Here is a 14,638-nt window from a genome sequence, read left to right as displayed (position 1 = left end):
TCAGTTACTCTGCCTTCCAGGAAGCCTTTCCACGTTTCAGATGTTTTCTGACATCTGTTCATCAGAATTACTTGTCCTCTGGTCCACATCCTCAGGGCCCTGCTGAATGAATAAACTGCTCATCTTTGAGCTCTGTTTTTTCTCTTTATTTTCTAATTTTAAATCTTTCTTTTTGGTTTAAAAAATTTTTTGTTCTTAGTTTGTTTTTTTGTTTTTTATTGTTTCTTATTGTTTTTTATCTTGATTCTTCAATTTTGCCTTCCTCCTGCTCCGAATGTCCCTGGACTTCTCTGCTCTTACAGTCCTCCTGCCCTTGTGTATTACACCTGGCTATTGGCACAGGTCACCTATTTCAAAACAGTAAAGCGAACAAAAATAACTTTTTCCATGCCCAGTGGGAGGCCAACACAATATTACATTGGGTCATTTTCAGTGGAGGAGTCACAAAAGGTCAGGTCACCCACTGTCATATAATAATTGGAGGAGATAGTTGTCAAGATCGCTTTGAAAAGAATTTGCCTCTGTATGGTACCAGCTCCTGCCATAATGCAAAAAGTCACAGATGAATTTCACAGACTAAATTGAGCTGAGGCGTGAGCAACGTAATGTTACCTCTCTAAGAAAACATTGTGATAGAAACCTTCACTGAGGTAGTGTAGTAATCACCCTCACGCTAACCATTGTGGGAGGGACAGCTGTCAAAGCCCCCCAGGTCTGGCTACCTATTTTGCTTCCTTTAAGGCTGACGCTCTACACCTGGTTGGGAAACCTCTCCCCACAGGAAGAATTAAAGATAGGGGTGGTACCAATATATACAATGGAATATTACTCAGCCATGAAAAGGAACGAAATTGGGTCATTTGTAGAGACGTGGATGGATCTAGAGACTGTCATACAGAGTGAAGTAAGTCAGAAAGAGGAAAACAAATATCGTATATTAACGCATACATGTGGAACCTAGAAAAATGGTACAGATGAACCGGTTTGCAAGGCAGAAATAGAGACACAGATGTAGAGAACAAATATATGGACACTAAGGGGAGAAAGTGGAGGGGGGTGGTGGTGATGGGATGAATTGGGAGATTGGGATTGACATGTATACACTAATATGTATAAAATGGCTGACTAATAAGAACCTGCTGTATAAAAATAAATAAATAAAATAAAAATTCAATTACAAAAAAAAAAAAAAGATAGGGGTGGTACCAGATTTGAAAAATAGAACACACCACCACCACCTTCTGGGCACCTGTAGCTGAACCGAGGTCTTGAATCGAAACCACCTGCATGAACTGGAAAGTTCTCTCTTTCCTCATATGTCTGTGTTCCAGTGCAACCACCCACCCGAATCTCAGAAAGTGCTTCTTAACCTTTTAGGGGTCCTGAACGTACTTCAAGAAACTGGTGAAAGCTAAACCGTCCCTCCCTCCACAGGTGAATGCACACACATCTGTCTTTCTACATATAACTGCAAGGATTCCCAGACCCTCCCGGGCCCATATGTAGATACAGGTCCAAAACCGCCGATCCAGGGAAAGGATAATTCTTTGGCCCAAAAGATATTTTACAAAGACCTTTCATTTCTCTCTGTTACATGGGAAACAACAAAGCAAATAGTCTGAGCTTTTTTTTTTTTTTTCCAGCGGTGCCCTTGTAACCTCCCTATGGAATGTCTTGTTTTGTTTTCCAGAAGAAAAGAGCCTCATTTTATGAGAACATCATTAAGGCGATGAGGCCTCAGCCTGAATACTTTGCTGTTGGCTACTACGGACAGGGCTTTCCTTCTTTCCTACGGGTAAGAAGCCTGAGGGTGGTCTCCCCAGCCACTAAGCCCTGCAGTCTGCAGGAGGGAAGGTCTTCATTTCTTTTCCAGATGGGTCCAGCGTGTTAGCAGCTGGAGACCACTGTTCTCACGGTGGGAGGTTAGGGAAGGAAACCACTTCCTGAGTGGCTGGTCTCTTCACCCCTGGCCACCTCTGGTATTCTGGCAGCTCTTTTGTAAAATGACTTCTCCCAGGTGGAATGAAAAAGGGAAAAACAAAACCATTCCCTCCGCTGGTCTGCTGCTGAGGGTCAGCCGGTGGTGGGGGTCGGGGGGGTGGGGGGTGGAGTGTGGATTGATGTATCTAATTGTTTATTTTATTTCCAGCTAGAGCTAGTTTGAAAACAAATATCCCCAGGACAAGACTGCAAAAGGTTCACAAAAACAAAAACAGCTTTGTTGGAATAATGAGAAGGACCATGTTTATCTTCTTTCTCAAAATTTTTTAGAATGTGATACTGATTTTACAATCGAAAAAGCAAACCCCCCCAAAAAAAAGCCCTCTTAATTTCTCCCACAGAAAAGGAGCCTCTTTTAGTGCTGAGCTATGTTTAAATATATATATTATCCATCTTCCTTCCCCTAATTAAAAAAGAAAGAAAAATGTGGAAAGGAAAATACATTCCTTACAGCGCATAGTAAGGAAGTAATTTATTCATTCATTCAGTAACTGTTTGCTTAGGGCCTACTGTGTGCCAGGCATTAGAGACACAGTGCTGATTATAATCAGCTGTGGTCCTTGCTCTCATGGATTTTACAACCTAATGGGTGAGATGTGAATTAAATAACCGCACAAACAAATATAAAATCGAAACTGACCAAGACAGGAATTCTGTGCTAGATGAGTTGGTTAAGCAAGGAGTATTGACCCAAGTAAAATAAAAACCTGTGTTCACGTAAAAATTGTACGTGATTGTTTATAGCACTGTTACTTATAATCACTAAAGATTGGATACAGCTCACATCTCCCTCAGCTGGTGAAGCGATCAGCATAGTGTGGGACAGCCGCGCAGTGGAAAACTACTCAGGAAAAAAAGGAATAAACTCCTGATACACATACCCACAGGCATGAATCTCAGATGTATTGTGCTGAGTAAAAGCAGTTAGACCTTAAAGGCTACATACTCTGTGATTTGATTGATATGACATTCTGGCCAAGCCAACACTTACCATAGGGACAGAGAGCAGGTCAGTGGTTATTGGATCTGGTCATTGGAGCCGGTGGGGCGAAGGTTGGGCTACAGAGAGACATGGGGAGATTTTAAGTGGTGATGAAACTGTGCTATATCTTAATTGTGGCCATGGTTATGTTTATCAAAACTTGCAGAATTTCACACTAAAAGGGGTAGATTTTTACTATGTGTCAATTATACTTGAATTTTTTAAGAATCGGGAAAGACTTCCCAGGGAACTTCTGCTTCAGCTGGGATTTGAAAGGTGAACTGGGAGAGTCAAGAAGGTTAAGGGGATAGGAAAAGGCGTTCCAGGCAGAGGAAACAGCAGGCAAGGGCATGGCAGGTGCTGGGAGTGAAAGACAGGTGCTGTGGGAAGAGAGGGAGCTGGGGTGAGCAGGGAAGATGAGGCAGGAAGTGTGGGAGAAGAGTGCGGGGCTTTGGGGTCACGTAGCGTGTTTTGTTGGCATCCAGAGAACAGTGGGAGCCATTGTAGATTTTTCTGTGTTGGCAAGGTCATCTGGCTTTGGTATGGAGAATGGATGGGACGTGCGTGTAGATAAGCCCGTAGAGACCATGGCAGATGTTCAGGGAAGAGATGACAGGTTGGCCTAGGGAGGTGGCTTTAGAGAGGAAGGGAAAGATTAGTGTGATGGAGATGAAGTAACAGTATTTGATGATTGATGGGATATGGCAATGAGCAAGAGGGAGGTGGTAAGAATGATTCCTAGCTCTCTGGTCTGCGTAATTGGTGGGGCACTGGAGCCATCCACTAAGATGGCAGCACTGGGAAAGGACAGAATCATGGAGGAGAGGATGAATCCACTCACTGAATAAATATTTATTGAGCTGTTATCAATATCTTATCATGAACGATAGCAAATTTAAGACCAGAACCTACTGCAGACCCATATTTATGGACCTTGCTGTAATATAGGCCTGGGGGCAGAGTCTAAAACAAATCCAAATCCCTGAAATTGTAGAGCTTCTGTTCTGGCTTGGGGAGACAAATAAATAAATACTAAGATAAATAAGTAAAATATAGAGTGTGTCAGATGGCCTAGAACAACACCTCATACAGGGTAGACACTAAGCAAGTATCGTAGAGAAAAATGTGTCAGGGGAGGTGAATGGAGAGGCAGATGGTGAGGATGGAGTTGCAGTTTGAAACAGAGTGAATAGGAAAGACTTCGGTAAGAAAATGACACCTGAGCAAAACCCTGAAAGACGTGAGGGAATAAGCCAGGCAGCTCTCAAGAGGGGGCCAGACAGTGAGAACAGCACGTTCAAAAGCCATGAGGCTGGAGATGCATGAACAAAAGGGCAGGTAGAGAACGGGCTCAGAGAGCTATGGGTACCAGATTGCAGAGGGCCTTTAGGATCTTTATAGGTTGTTTGGTTTTAGACATACTCAATGTGAGGTAGATTTGGAACATCCAAAAAATGTGAGTCAACAATTTGCTCTATGGGTCTGGAACACAAAGGAAAGTTCTAGGCCGGAGATAAAAGTTGGGTTATTTATGTGTCGTTAACACTGGTTGTAGATTAGGTGGCCAAGGGAGACTGGAGTAATAAGAGTAGAAGGTCTGCAGTAGGTTCTGGTCTTAAATTTGCTATCGTTCATGATAAGATATTGATAGCTACCACACTTGTTACATATGATTATTGTGTCACATGGAATAACGGTTATGAACTGGAAGACAGCAGTGGTTCAGTGAAAACAAGAAGTCTAGACTTTCAAGTTGAAAAATTGGGGTCTAAATCATCTGCTGAGTGACTGTGATTTTGGCCAAATCACATGACCACCAAGTCTTGGTTTTCTGACCTTGAAGTTAGGGAAATAAGGCCCACATTGCAGGGCTTGTTTGAGAATGAAATGAATAGCAGATGGGAGTGCTTTGTAAACTGTACAGGAGTTTGTAGATGTTACATGTTGTCAGCGTGTACTGAAAAGTAGAGAATCCACGTGAATTATGTAACCTAAATGCCCTTGCATGTTACGGACTATTTCCCCAAACTCAGAAAGTATAAAACTATATCCTCTCCCCTGACCCCAAGCAGGCCTCCGTCTCTTCTGTTTTTGTCAGCGGCAGCCCTGTTCTTCCTGCTCCAAGGCCGTTACCTCCGAATCCTCACCGACTCTCCCATCCCTTTGCTCTTTACCAAACACCAAAGACTCAAACACCAGTCCCTGTAGCTCCTCCTTCCCCCACAGGGTTTTGCCAAGGATCCCTACCGTTGGATAGATTAGGGTGACTACACTTCCTCCTTCATCACATTGCTCCCTCCTTCTGGAACCTCCAGTGAATTTCCAGGCCTTTGGACCATTGACCTGCCTTTCCAGGCCTTTCAGGTTCCAGCTCGTCCAAGCATGTTTCTTCTACCTGCACTCCGTACTTTCTGCCTTGGGCCTTATCCTTCTTTTCACTTCCGTGCGTGGCTGTCCTCTCCTCTCCTTTCCTCCCCTGACCCTGTCCATCCATCTGCATCCCATCAAGTCTCGAAACCCTTTCCTTCAGGTTGAGCTGCTTTGTACTGACCTTCTGCTTGTCTGGTTCCTTCCACACTTATGGTCCACATCATACACTTAGTGTTTTCTTGTACTCCGATCCCTTAACCCGGCACAGTTTTGCCTGAATGATGAAACTGCATAATGCATGCGTCAGCCACATAAATCTTTCCCAGCTTGGAAACATTTTATAACCAGTTCCAAAAGATCTGGCAATTTTCACTGCCCTCCGTGTTGCACGCAGAAGGTATATTGCCTTCAAGGTACTTAAATTATCTAAATTATCCTACTTACTTATTTGTTTACTTGTTTTCTATTTCTCTCCACCAGAGTAGGGTTACCGTTCTGTCCCTAGCGTCTGGCATATCTCATTCACTTGATACATATTGGTTGTGTGAATGGACAAGTGATTTTTAAAAACATTTTACAGGACAATATGGGCCCAGATTTTAGTTAAAAATGGATCACGTGTGGGCTTTAAATACTAAGTACTCATCTGAGTGACCATCAGAGGAGCAGGAACCTTCAAAACATGGCGACATTTGAACTTGCAACAGCTGTGAGGTGAATTTCTTCCATGCCTGGGGCCTAGAAAATTTCTTTTCAAAACATCCAATTTTATTAATTTTATTAAAGAGAAAAAAGCTGCAGTTTGGAATGGAGAGAATAATATTGAGGGCAGTTATTTTCTATGAGACTTTCAGTGTGGCCATCCACGGTGATCTCCAGGATTGGCTTGGGACGGCTGTAGATTAATCCTGTTCTCTGTTCCTGTCTCACCTGTTGTGTTGATTCGCTTCGTACTTTCGAGTTCTCTAGGCAGTGCCGCTCAAAGCGCTGGTTCCCTAACGGTTACTGGATCATGATGAGAAAGGAGCTTGCACCTCAAAGTAAATGAATGTACTTCCTTCCTTCATTGAGAATTTCTTGCCATGAAAAGTATTAGCTAAACTAAACAGCATGCCCGGTAACATCCTGGATTTCCATTAGGGTGCAAACTCCTTATCTCCTTGTGGATTAGTGTAGGCTGTTTGCACACCAATTGTCATCCTTGGGCCATACTCTGAGAAACACTGCATGAAGCATTTTCATGCCTGTGACTTAACTCCCCAAATAAACTGTGAGCTCTTTTGGATATGACGGTTACTGTGGGGCACATAGCAGGTGCTCAATGAGGACATGGTGAGGTATTGCACTTGGTCTGGGGAGGACAGCAGCTTCCTTGGGACCAGGCTCCCCAGTTACCCCTTCACTCTTCATATTTAATTCTTTCCCTTGCTCTCCTGACCTGCAGAACAAGATCTTCATCTACCGGGGGAAGGAGTACGAGAGGCGAGAAGACTTCAGCCTGCGGCTGCTGACCCAGTTTCCCAACGCCGAGAAGATGACCAGCACCACGCCCCCAGGAGAGGACATCAAGTCCTCTCCCAAGCAGCGTATCCTCGTCCTGGGGTCACGGCTCAGGGTCTCTTGAACCTGTGGCCGCCCCAGCCCAGCCAGAGAAGCTGAGGGTTCCATCCCATCCCTGCATGCCGATAGGTCCTGGCCTCAGACTCGTTTAACCATCCTGACTCAGTGTCCCATTCTGTGTAAAAGCTTCGGGAACCTAATGTCCTTAGCTCAGGGCTATGACATAACTAAAGGAGAGAGATGAGAAGCAAATGTTGAATATGAAGGGATATGTGTTATAACCACAAGCGGAGCCTGAGGCGAGTAGACTTCCTGTTCTGAATTCTGGATCCTGGATAAAGATGTGTAGCTCTTTTTTGGTAACATATAATGTCATCGAAAAACCAATCGCATGCTTTTTAAAAAATAAAGATGTTATAAAAGTAAGCAGGATTCTAAAAGAGGTTGGTAAGACAGAGCTGGTGTGGCATGGTAGATAAATAAGAAAAAGTGCTCCGGAGCACATTGCCTGGGTTCGAGTCCCAGCACTGTCACTTACTGTGTCACTTTGGGCAACTTAATTTCTCTGTGCCTCAGTTTTCTCACCTGTAAAGTGGGGATGAAGATCATTCTTCCTCTTGGAGTTCTTGCAAAGATTGAGTACCTGTAAAATACTAGGAACAGTGCCTGGTAAATACATAATAAAAGTTCAATATGTATTAATTATTATAGAATGGTCAGTAGCTATAGAAAGATACACAGCAATGATAGATCAGTAGGCAGACCTGCCTTTCAGAGGAGAGTGTAGTGGCCTCTTAACACAGTGGATGCTTGGAAAAGAAAGGTTTCCTGGGGAAAATTGTTTCAGTTGTAGGGGTTCAGAAAATGCTTGTGGGGCCTCCTTGGGATGGGAATGAAAAGAGGTCTTCATGAATTGGATGTAGAAACAGGAGTCCTGGAGCTTGGCCCAGAGTCAAGTCTGCATAGCCATTTTACCTTGGCAAGTTGCTTAATTTCTCCAGGCCTTGGTTTTCTCATCTATAAAGTGTGAGGGGAGCTCTGTTTCTCCCACATATTTAATAGCATTTCTGTGAAGATCAAATTAAAAAGATCATTTATGTGAAAATGTTTTGTAAGCTATAATAGCATAAGGCATAGCCCAGTGGTTCTCAGATTTTATTATACTTAAGAATCACCATGGAGTGATTCTAATTCAGCAGCTGTGAATTCTAATTCTGCATTTTGAGTAAATCTTCAGGTGATTCTGATGCCAGTGGATGGCACTCTTCACGTTGAGAAATACTGGGAGTGAATGTTAGGTCTAGACCCAGTGCCTTAAATTCTGGTTTCAATGATATAGATTTGGAAGCATTGTTGGTAAAGGCAAAAAAAAGTCATGCCTAAGATCATATCATTAAGTTAGAGAGGGAGACCTTACCCCTGAGCTGGGTTTGACGTCTGACTTCATTTATCAGTTGTGTGATCTGGGCTTTCTCAGACCCTCAGATTCTTCATCTGTAAAGGGGATTAATAACACCCACCTGGAAATTGTTGTGTTTATTGGAGATAACATATTCAAAGCACCTATTACAGTGCCTGGCTCTGGTACTTGATAAACAAATGGTATCCAAAGATAACAAGAAATTCCTATTGCCCAGGCTCTGGAATCTGGCTAATTCAGAGGGATGCTTGTCCAAAAGAAATGATTTAAGACAATTTCTAGTCACCTGTTTTCTTGAAATTTCCCTAAGACAAGGTTGTTTGCCATGTGTCTGACCAAAAAATGTCCCAAGATTATGACTTAATAAGGCATTTTGGTAATATCTGAGGGAACCCCGTTTTCAATGCAGTCCTGGCATTTGGTTCAAAGGAATGATCGGTGTGGGTACCATTTCCATTGGTAAAGCAGCAGGAACAGGTGGTCCTTTTTGCTGTGACAGCTTAGTGGCCCAGCCCTTTTCCTTCCTTAACGAGCTCCTCAGACATGCAGTGTTTCACCGTAAAGCCAGTGATGAGCCTGCCGCCCAGCTACAAAGATAAACCAGTTCCAGAGCAGATCTTAAAGTAAGTGGGTTTTTTTGTTTGTTTTTTAAACCATGTGTCTCACACACTTCTTTATATAGAAGTCTATCAAAATTCATCACAGTTTGGAAGAGCTCCTGTTGTCTTCGTCCATTTGGTCTGCTGTAACAGAAGATCATAGACTGGGTGGCTTATAAACAACAGAAATTTACTTCTCACATTTTTGGAGGCTGGGAAGTCCAAGATCAAGGCACTGGCAGATTCAGTGTCTGGTGAGGGCCTTCTTCCTGGTTCGTAGGTGGTCATCTTCTCACTGTGTCCTCACATGGCGGGAGAGGTGAGGGAGTTCTGTGAGGGTCTCTTTTTTAATAAGGGCACTAACCACGTTCATGAGGGCTCCACCATCATGAGCTAATCACCACCCAAAAAGCCCACCTCCTAACACCATCACATTGGGCATTAGGATTTCAATATATGAATTTGGGGGGACAAATATTCAGACCATAACAACTGTCCCTTCCATTTCCAGTATAAGATGAGAGCTTGGTAACTGAAGGGATTTGGAGATTCCTTTTTTTTTAAGCAGAGGGAAGGAAATTGAGAATTTCATTCTTAGGTTTCAGATCCCCTAGTTCTTTTTTCCACTCAGAAGGATTCACTGGCCAGTAGCGACTGACCTCACCTTGCCTTCAATCAGTGAGTTCCCCTATGATTGAATTCCTTCTCCTGAGAAGCTAAAATGCTAGTAGGGTTGATAGGACTGTTAGAAAACTATACAAATGAGATCACAAACATGGACATAAATCCATGTGCCTTTCAAAATTGTGAGCTGTGAGATAGATTCATCAATAATAAAACTAAGATGTGCAATAAAATCAAATTCTGGGGACTTCCCTGCCAGTCCAGTGGTTGAAACTTCATGTTCCCACTGCAGGGGGCCACAGGTTCAATCCCTGGTTGGGGAGCTAAGATCCTGCATGCCACGTGGCATGGCCAAAAAAGTTTAAAAAAATCAAATTCTGCATCATCTCCAGCCTTCATTGTGGAGGCTATGTCAGTTTTGAGGTAGTTTAGTGGATAAGGCTCAGTCCGTGTAAGATGTGTCTCAGGTTTTGTTGGAGCAGTGCTTGTTGTAAGAAAGAAATGAAAGCATATGGCTGTGTCTTTCCCAGCTACTACAGAGCCAATGAAGTACAGCAGTTCAGCTATTCTCGGCCGTTCCGGAAAGGAGAAAAGGATCCCGACAATGAGTTTGCTGTGAGTCCACCACGTTGATCCTCTAAAACAAGATGAAATTGACATCCAAAATGGAGGCCTTCCATTCAACCAGCATCTACGGCAGAAATGATGGCAGCCCTGGAGATAGAGTTTCCGTGTGCTTATTACCTAGTCAGCAGACTATTGTCTCAGTGGAAAACTCTAGACTAGTGATTCAGGAACTGGGCTCCACTCCTGGGCCTGCCACCACCAAGACCTTGATTTGAGCATGTCACACCTCTCTGGACCTCAAATTTCCCATCAAAAAGGGCAAGGGAGCCCCAATAGATAATTCCTTTCCGCTTTAAACACTTAGAATCCTTAAAGTTTGGGAGAAAGTGTGACCCATTCACTAAGGAGGCATTGAAAATAAAATCTCTAGATAACCAACAAGGACCTACTGTACAGCACAGGGAACTCTGCTCAATATTCTGTAATAACCTAAATGGGAAAAGAATTTGGAAAAGAATAGATACATGTATATGTATAACTGAATCACTTTGCTGTACACCTGAAACTAACAATCAACTACGCTCTGATATGAAATAATTTTAATTTTTATTTATTTAAAAAAAACTTAAAAAAGAGAATCTCATAAACCTGGGAGTTTTGCTGTTTTGCCTGGGAACTGACCAACATTTCCTACTTTCCTTCTTTCCACCAGACCATGTGGATTGAAAGGACCACGTATACGACTGCCTATACCTTCCCTGGGATTCTCAAGTGGTTTGAAGTCAAACAGATTTCAACAGTAAGTCATTTGGAAGTGGAACTCAGAAAAATCTTTCTGTCTCCAAACAGAATGAGAGCCTTTGTTAAATCGCCCCTCCAGTTCTCAGTAGCTCCTCTGGCCCACTTTATTTTCCAAAAGAGAAATAAAAGACATGCTTGTAGAATAGAACTCCTTTGTAAAACTAATGTTACAACACCAACCCTAAAGATTGCTCCCAGTGAATGGCTCTTTTATGACCAAATGGGTGTTGTCTCCTCAAGGATCCTGCCACTGCCCAAAAACATTTTTGGAATTCCTCCTTTGAGTTTCCTATCAATCACATTCTTCTCTCCAAGAACATTTCCTCTTCTTTTCAGCTAGTCACATCACCATTCATCCTAGACTCTTCCATCTTCATCACTCCCCAGAGCTGTTTGTTTTACCTCTTTAATATTTATTAAATCTGTTTTAGTTTTTTTTCCCCCAGCCCTCCTACTGAGGTACCCTGTTTCTAGTCCGTCATTCATCTCTGGTTGATGCCATTGAAAAAGCCTCCTGATTGGCCTCCCTGCGTTGGCTTCTTAGGTCCATTTTCCTCTCTGCCTCAGAGTGTGAATTCCATCGTGAAAACCTGGCTGTATCATTCTCATGCTTAAAACCTTGCCATGGCTCCCCAATGCCTAGACTAGAAAGCCCACGCTCCTAGCACATGCGTACAGGGTCTGTGTGACTAAGCTCTTCCACTTCATCTTCTATGGAATCTACTGGAACTAAATTGCTCATTCCATGCTATGTCAACCCTCTCTGACATTAGGTCATTTTCTCTGCCCAGCATGCCCTCTGACCACTTCTCAACCTAACTCCCGTTGAGATTTAGTTTAGGTACTAGCTTCTTCAGGAGGCCATCTCTGAAACTCCCAAGCTGGGTTAGATACCCTTTCTCTGTGCCCTGTCACAACCTTGGCTTATTTCTAAAGAGTTACCTACCATGCTTACATATCTTGAAACCTCCCCACCCTGACCCGGTGAAAACCGTATGCTCCTCCCAGCCATGAATTATATCTTAATCACTTTTGTAACAATGGTGCATAGCACAGTATGTGCCTAAAATAAGTAATCAAGAAATATGTCTTGAACAAATCTGAAGTTTGATGTGTTCCATACCACTAGTGATAAATTATTATTCTTCAAGTATGAATATGATTTTGGACAGAGGCTTTTGGAATCAAGTCTGGAGTAGGAGATCATGCTGGTTGATCACGGTAAAATGAAGAAGGACACAAGATTTTTCTTGAATCTGGTTTGGAAGACATTTCCACAGGAGGAGCTCTCTCTGAATCCGCATTGCATCTTATTTCATTCGCATCCAAAATCCAGCTTGAATATTCTAATACATCCTATTATTTCTGACTTCCATAAACCATAGAACCCATACTAAGGAGACTTAATAAATGGCCTGAACGTGTGACTTCCAAGATCACTTACCTTTTCTCACGGAAGGAGCATCAAACCTCTTACCAGTGAACGTTTTTGGTGTGCAGAGGTGTCTTGGGTCAGATATATTGCTCCTCTATTGTCATTGGTCTTCTCAAAAATCTGTAAGGAAGATTTGCCTAAGAAACAATCATTATTACAGCTCCAATTTTATCTTCTCAAAATTTCCGTAGACACTTTGCTCCAAGAAATAATCATTACCATAGCTCCAATTTTTAAATCATCCTTGTACTTTCTGAGATTTTAAATAGCTTATTTAGCAGCTTACCAACACCATTTCAAATAAGTGTGCTATCCTTATTAATAAACATGACCCCGGGACTTGCCTGGCGGTCCAGTGGTTAGGACTCTGTGCTTCCACTGCAGGGGGCACGGGTTCTATCCCCGGTCAGGGAACTAAGATCCCACGTGCCGCTCGGTGCAGCCAAAAAGAAAAAAAAAACATGACTTTGACAAGCAAAACATCACTCCTCCATAGCTTGGTGGGAATTGTATGCCTTTTGAGGGGAAGACCTAGGCTTTTTCCAGTCTTGGCTGTGGAGCTCAGCGTCTCTCCTCTGCCATGCTCTCTGTCACAGGAGGAAATCAGTCCTCTGGAGAATGCCATTGAAACCATGGAGCTCACCAATGAGAAGATCAGCAACTGTGTCCAGCAGCACGCCTGGGACCGGTCCCTCTCCGTGCATCCCCTCTCCATGCTGCTCAGTGGCATCGTGGACCCGGCTGTCATGGGGGGCTACTCCAACTATGAGAAGGTGGGCTGCGTCCCGGGAACCCCACGGGGCCACCAGGTCTGGCGTGTCTCTCCTGCCTTCTCCAGCGGCAGCTGGTGAATTCGTTTCTTACAACTTCTCTGAGAGATTTTCATTCTCCCCTCTTTGTGAATGGGCAAATGAAATTAAGGACAGGCTTCTCCCTGACCTCATACCTGCTAGAGACCATCAGCCACCCAGACAGGGTTAGGCTACTGTCTGGTAGAGTCACCGAAAGATCAATCTGATAGACCTCTGGTTGATTCACCAGCTGTGAATTCCCTTCCCACTCCCTCTCTCCCCTGGAAGGTAGAAAACATACAAGTGGACCCCAGACCTGAGGATGCCCTGGAAGGGAAGCAGCATCTGTGGGAAACACAGAGCCACGCTCTGTTTGGAGCCCTGACATGGTGTTGCCATTGGTTGTATGGACAAACGCTGGCCCTGGCTCTACAATTAAATTAATTCAGCTAAGTGTCGTATCTGTTACTCTGGAAAAACATGAATGGAATGCTCATCACATGGGACTCCATTGCATAGGGTTTGGAGGTAGCATCACTTAAAGTGGAGGTAATGCATTCAGTAGAATTTGGTTACATATAATCCATAGAAGCAGGATTTTTAATTGCTAGGTATGTTTTCAGTGGCTAAATAAGTTGGGGGTCCTCTTCTTGAGTATAAGTAAACAAGTTACACCCCTGTTGAGTAACATGGAGAGTGAGTGGGAAGAAAAGGAGATGGATGGGAAAAATGAGAGAGGTTAACTGGGATGATTCTCTTATTTCCATTTGTACACAATGTCCTGGGGAGAGCAGGGGCTTCAGAATCAGTCACTCTTATGACCCAGTTCTGGCTTCCCATTGGCCACTGTGTGCTCTTGGGCGAGATACTTCATCTCTCTGAGCTCCAGTTTTCATATTTGAAGAAAGTAAGGAAAATACATAACTGACAGGAGTGACGTGGGGCTTAAGGGAGACCTCCTGTATATGAGGAACGTCATACGATGCCTGCCATGTAGTGGTGGCTTGATCAGGGTTGGTTTTCTTCCTGTCTACTTGGAACAGAATGTGTGATTTGAGTGTTCTTTTTTATTTTTCTTGGCATGAGGGATCTTAGTTCCCCAACCAGGGATCGAACCCGTGCCCCCTGCCTTGGAAGCACGGAGTCTCAACCACTGGACCACCAGGGATGTCCCAGTTTGAGTGTTGTTGATAAGTGGGGCTTACCAGTGCTACAGTGATCTTCTTTCTTCTGTTGTCTCTTCAACCTCTCAACCTTTTTTAGTCTTATTCTCAGCAGCTGGGAAAGCACCAGAGAAACTCTGGTTTGCCCATGTTAGGTTTCAGTAATAATTTCTAGTGTTATAATGGAATTCAATACTAGGGCCCAGAATACAATACTTTTTTGATGCTATAATGATGTCAGTGTGTGTTTTTTCCTGTAAGCTATCTGGTACTAATTTTGATGTGTCTTTCCAAGTATTCATTTTTTTTTCAGAATGCTCCTAAA

The 14,638-nt window shown here is 43.3% G+C and overlaps 1 protein-coding gene across 1 annotated transcript in view; it reads left to right on the top strand.

Moving 5' to 3' along the window:
• The window catches only part of DOCK5 (dedicator of cytokinesis 5), a 210,948-nt gene that overhangs the window by 178,682 nt on the left and 17,628 nt on the right, over positions 1-14,638 (top strand). Inside the window, exons 40-45 of the mRNA XM_057548308.1 lie at positions 1,691-1,795; positions 6,798-6,939; positions 8,875-8,956; positions 10,087-10,171; positions 10,836-10,922; positions 12,956-13,132. Of these exons, the coding sequence (XP_057404291.1) occupies positions 1,691-1,795; positions 6,798-6,939; positions 8,875-8,956; positions 10,087-10,171; positions 10,836-10,922; positions 12,956-13,132 (678 nt within the window). The remainder of the gene's footprint in view (positions 1-1,690; positions 1,796-6,797; positions 6,940-8,874; positions 8,957-10,086; positions 10,172-10,835; positions 10,923-12,955; positions 13,133-14,638) is intronic.

The sequence above is a fragment of the Balaenoptera acutorostrata genome, chromosome 6 (assembly GCF_949987535.1).
Source record: "Balaenoptera acutorostrata chromosome 6, mBalAcu1.1, whole genome shotgun sequence".
In the NCBI taxonomy this organism is placed as follows: Eukaryota; Metazoa; Chordata; class Mammalia; order Artiodactyla; family Balaenopteridae; genus Balaenoptera; species Balaenoptera acutorostrata.
The sequence above is the reverse complement of the archived record's forward strand: the minus strand, read 5'-3'. Positions and strand labels throughout refer to the sequence as shown.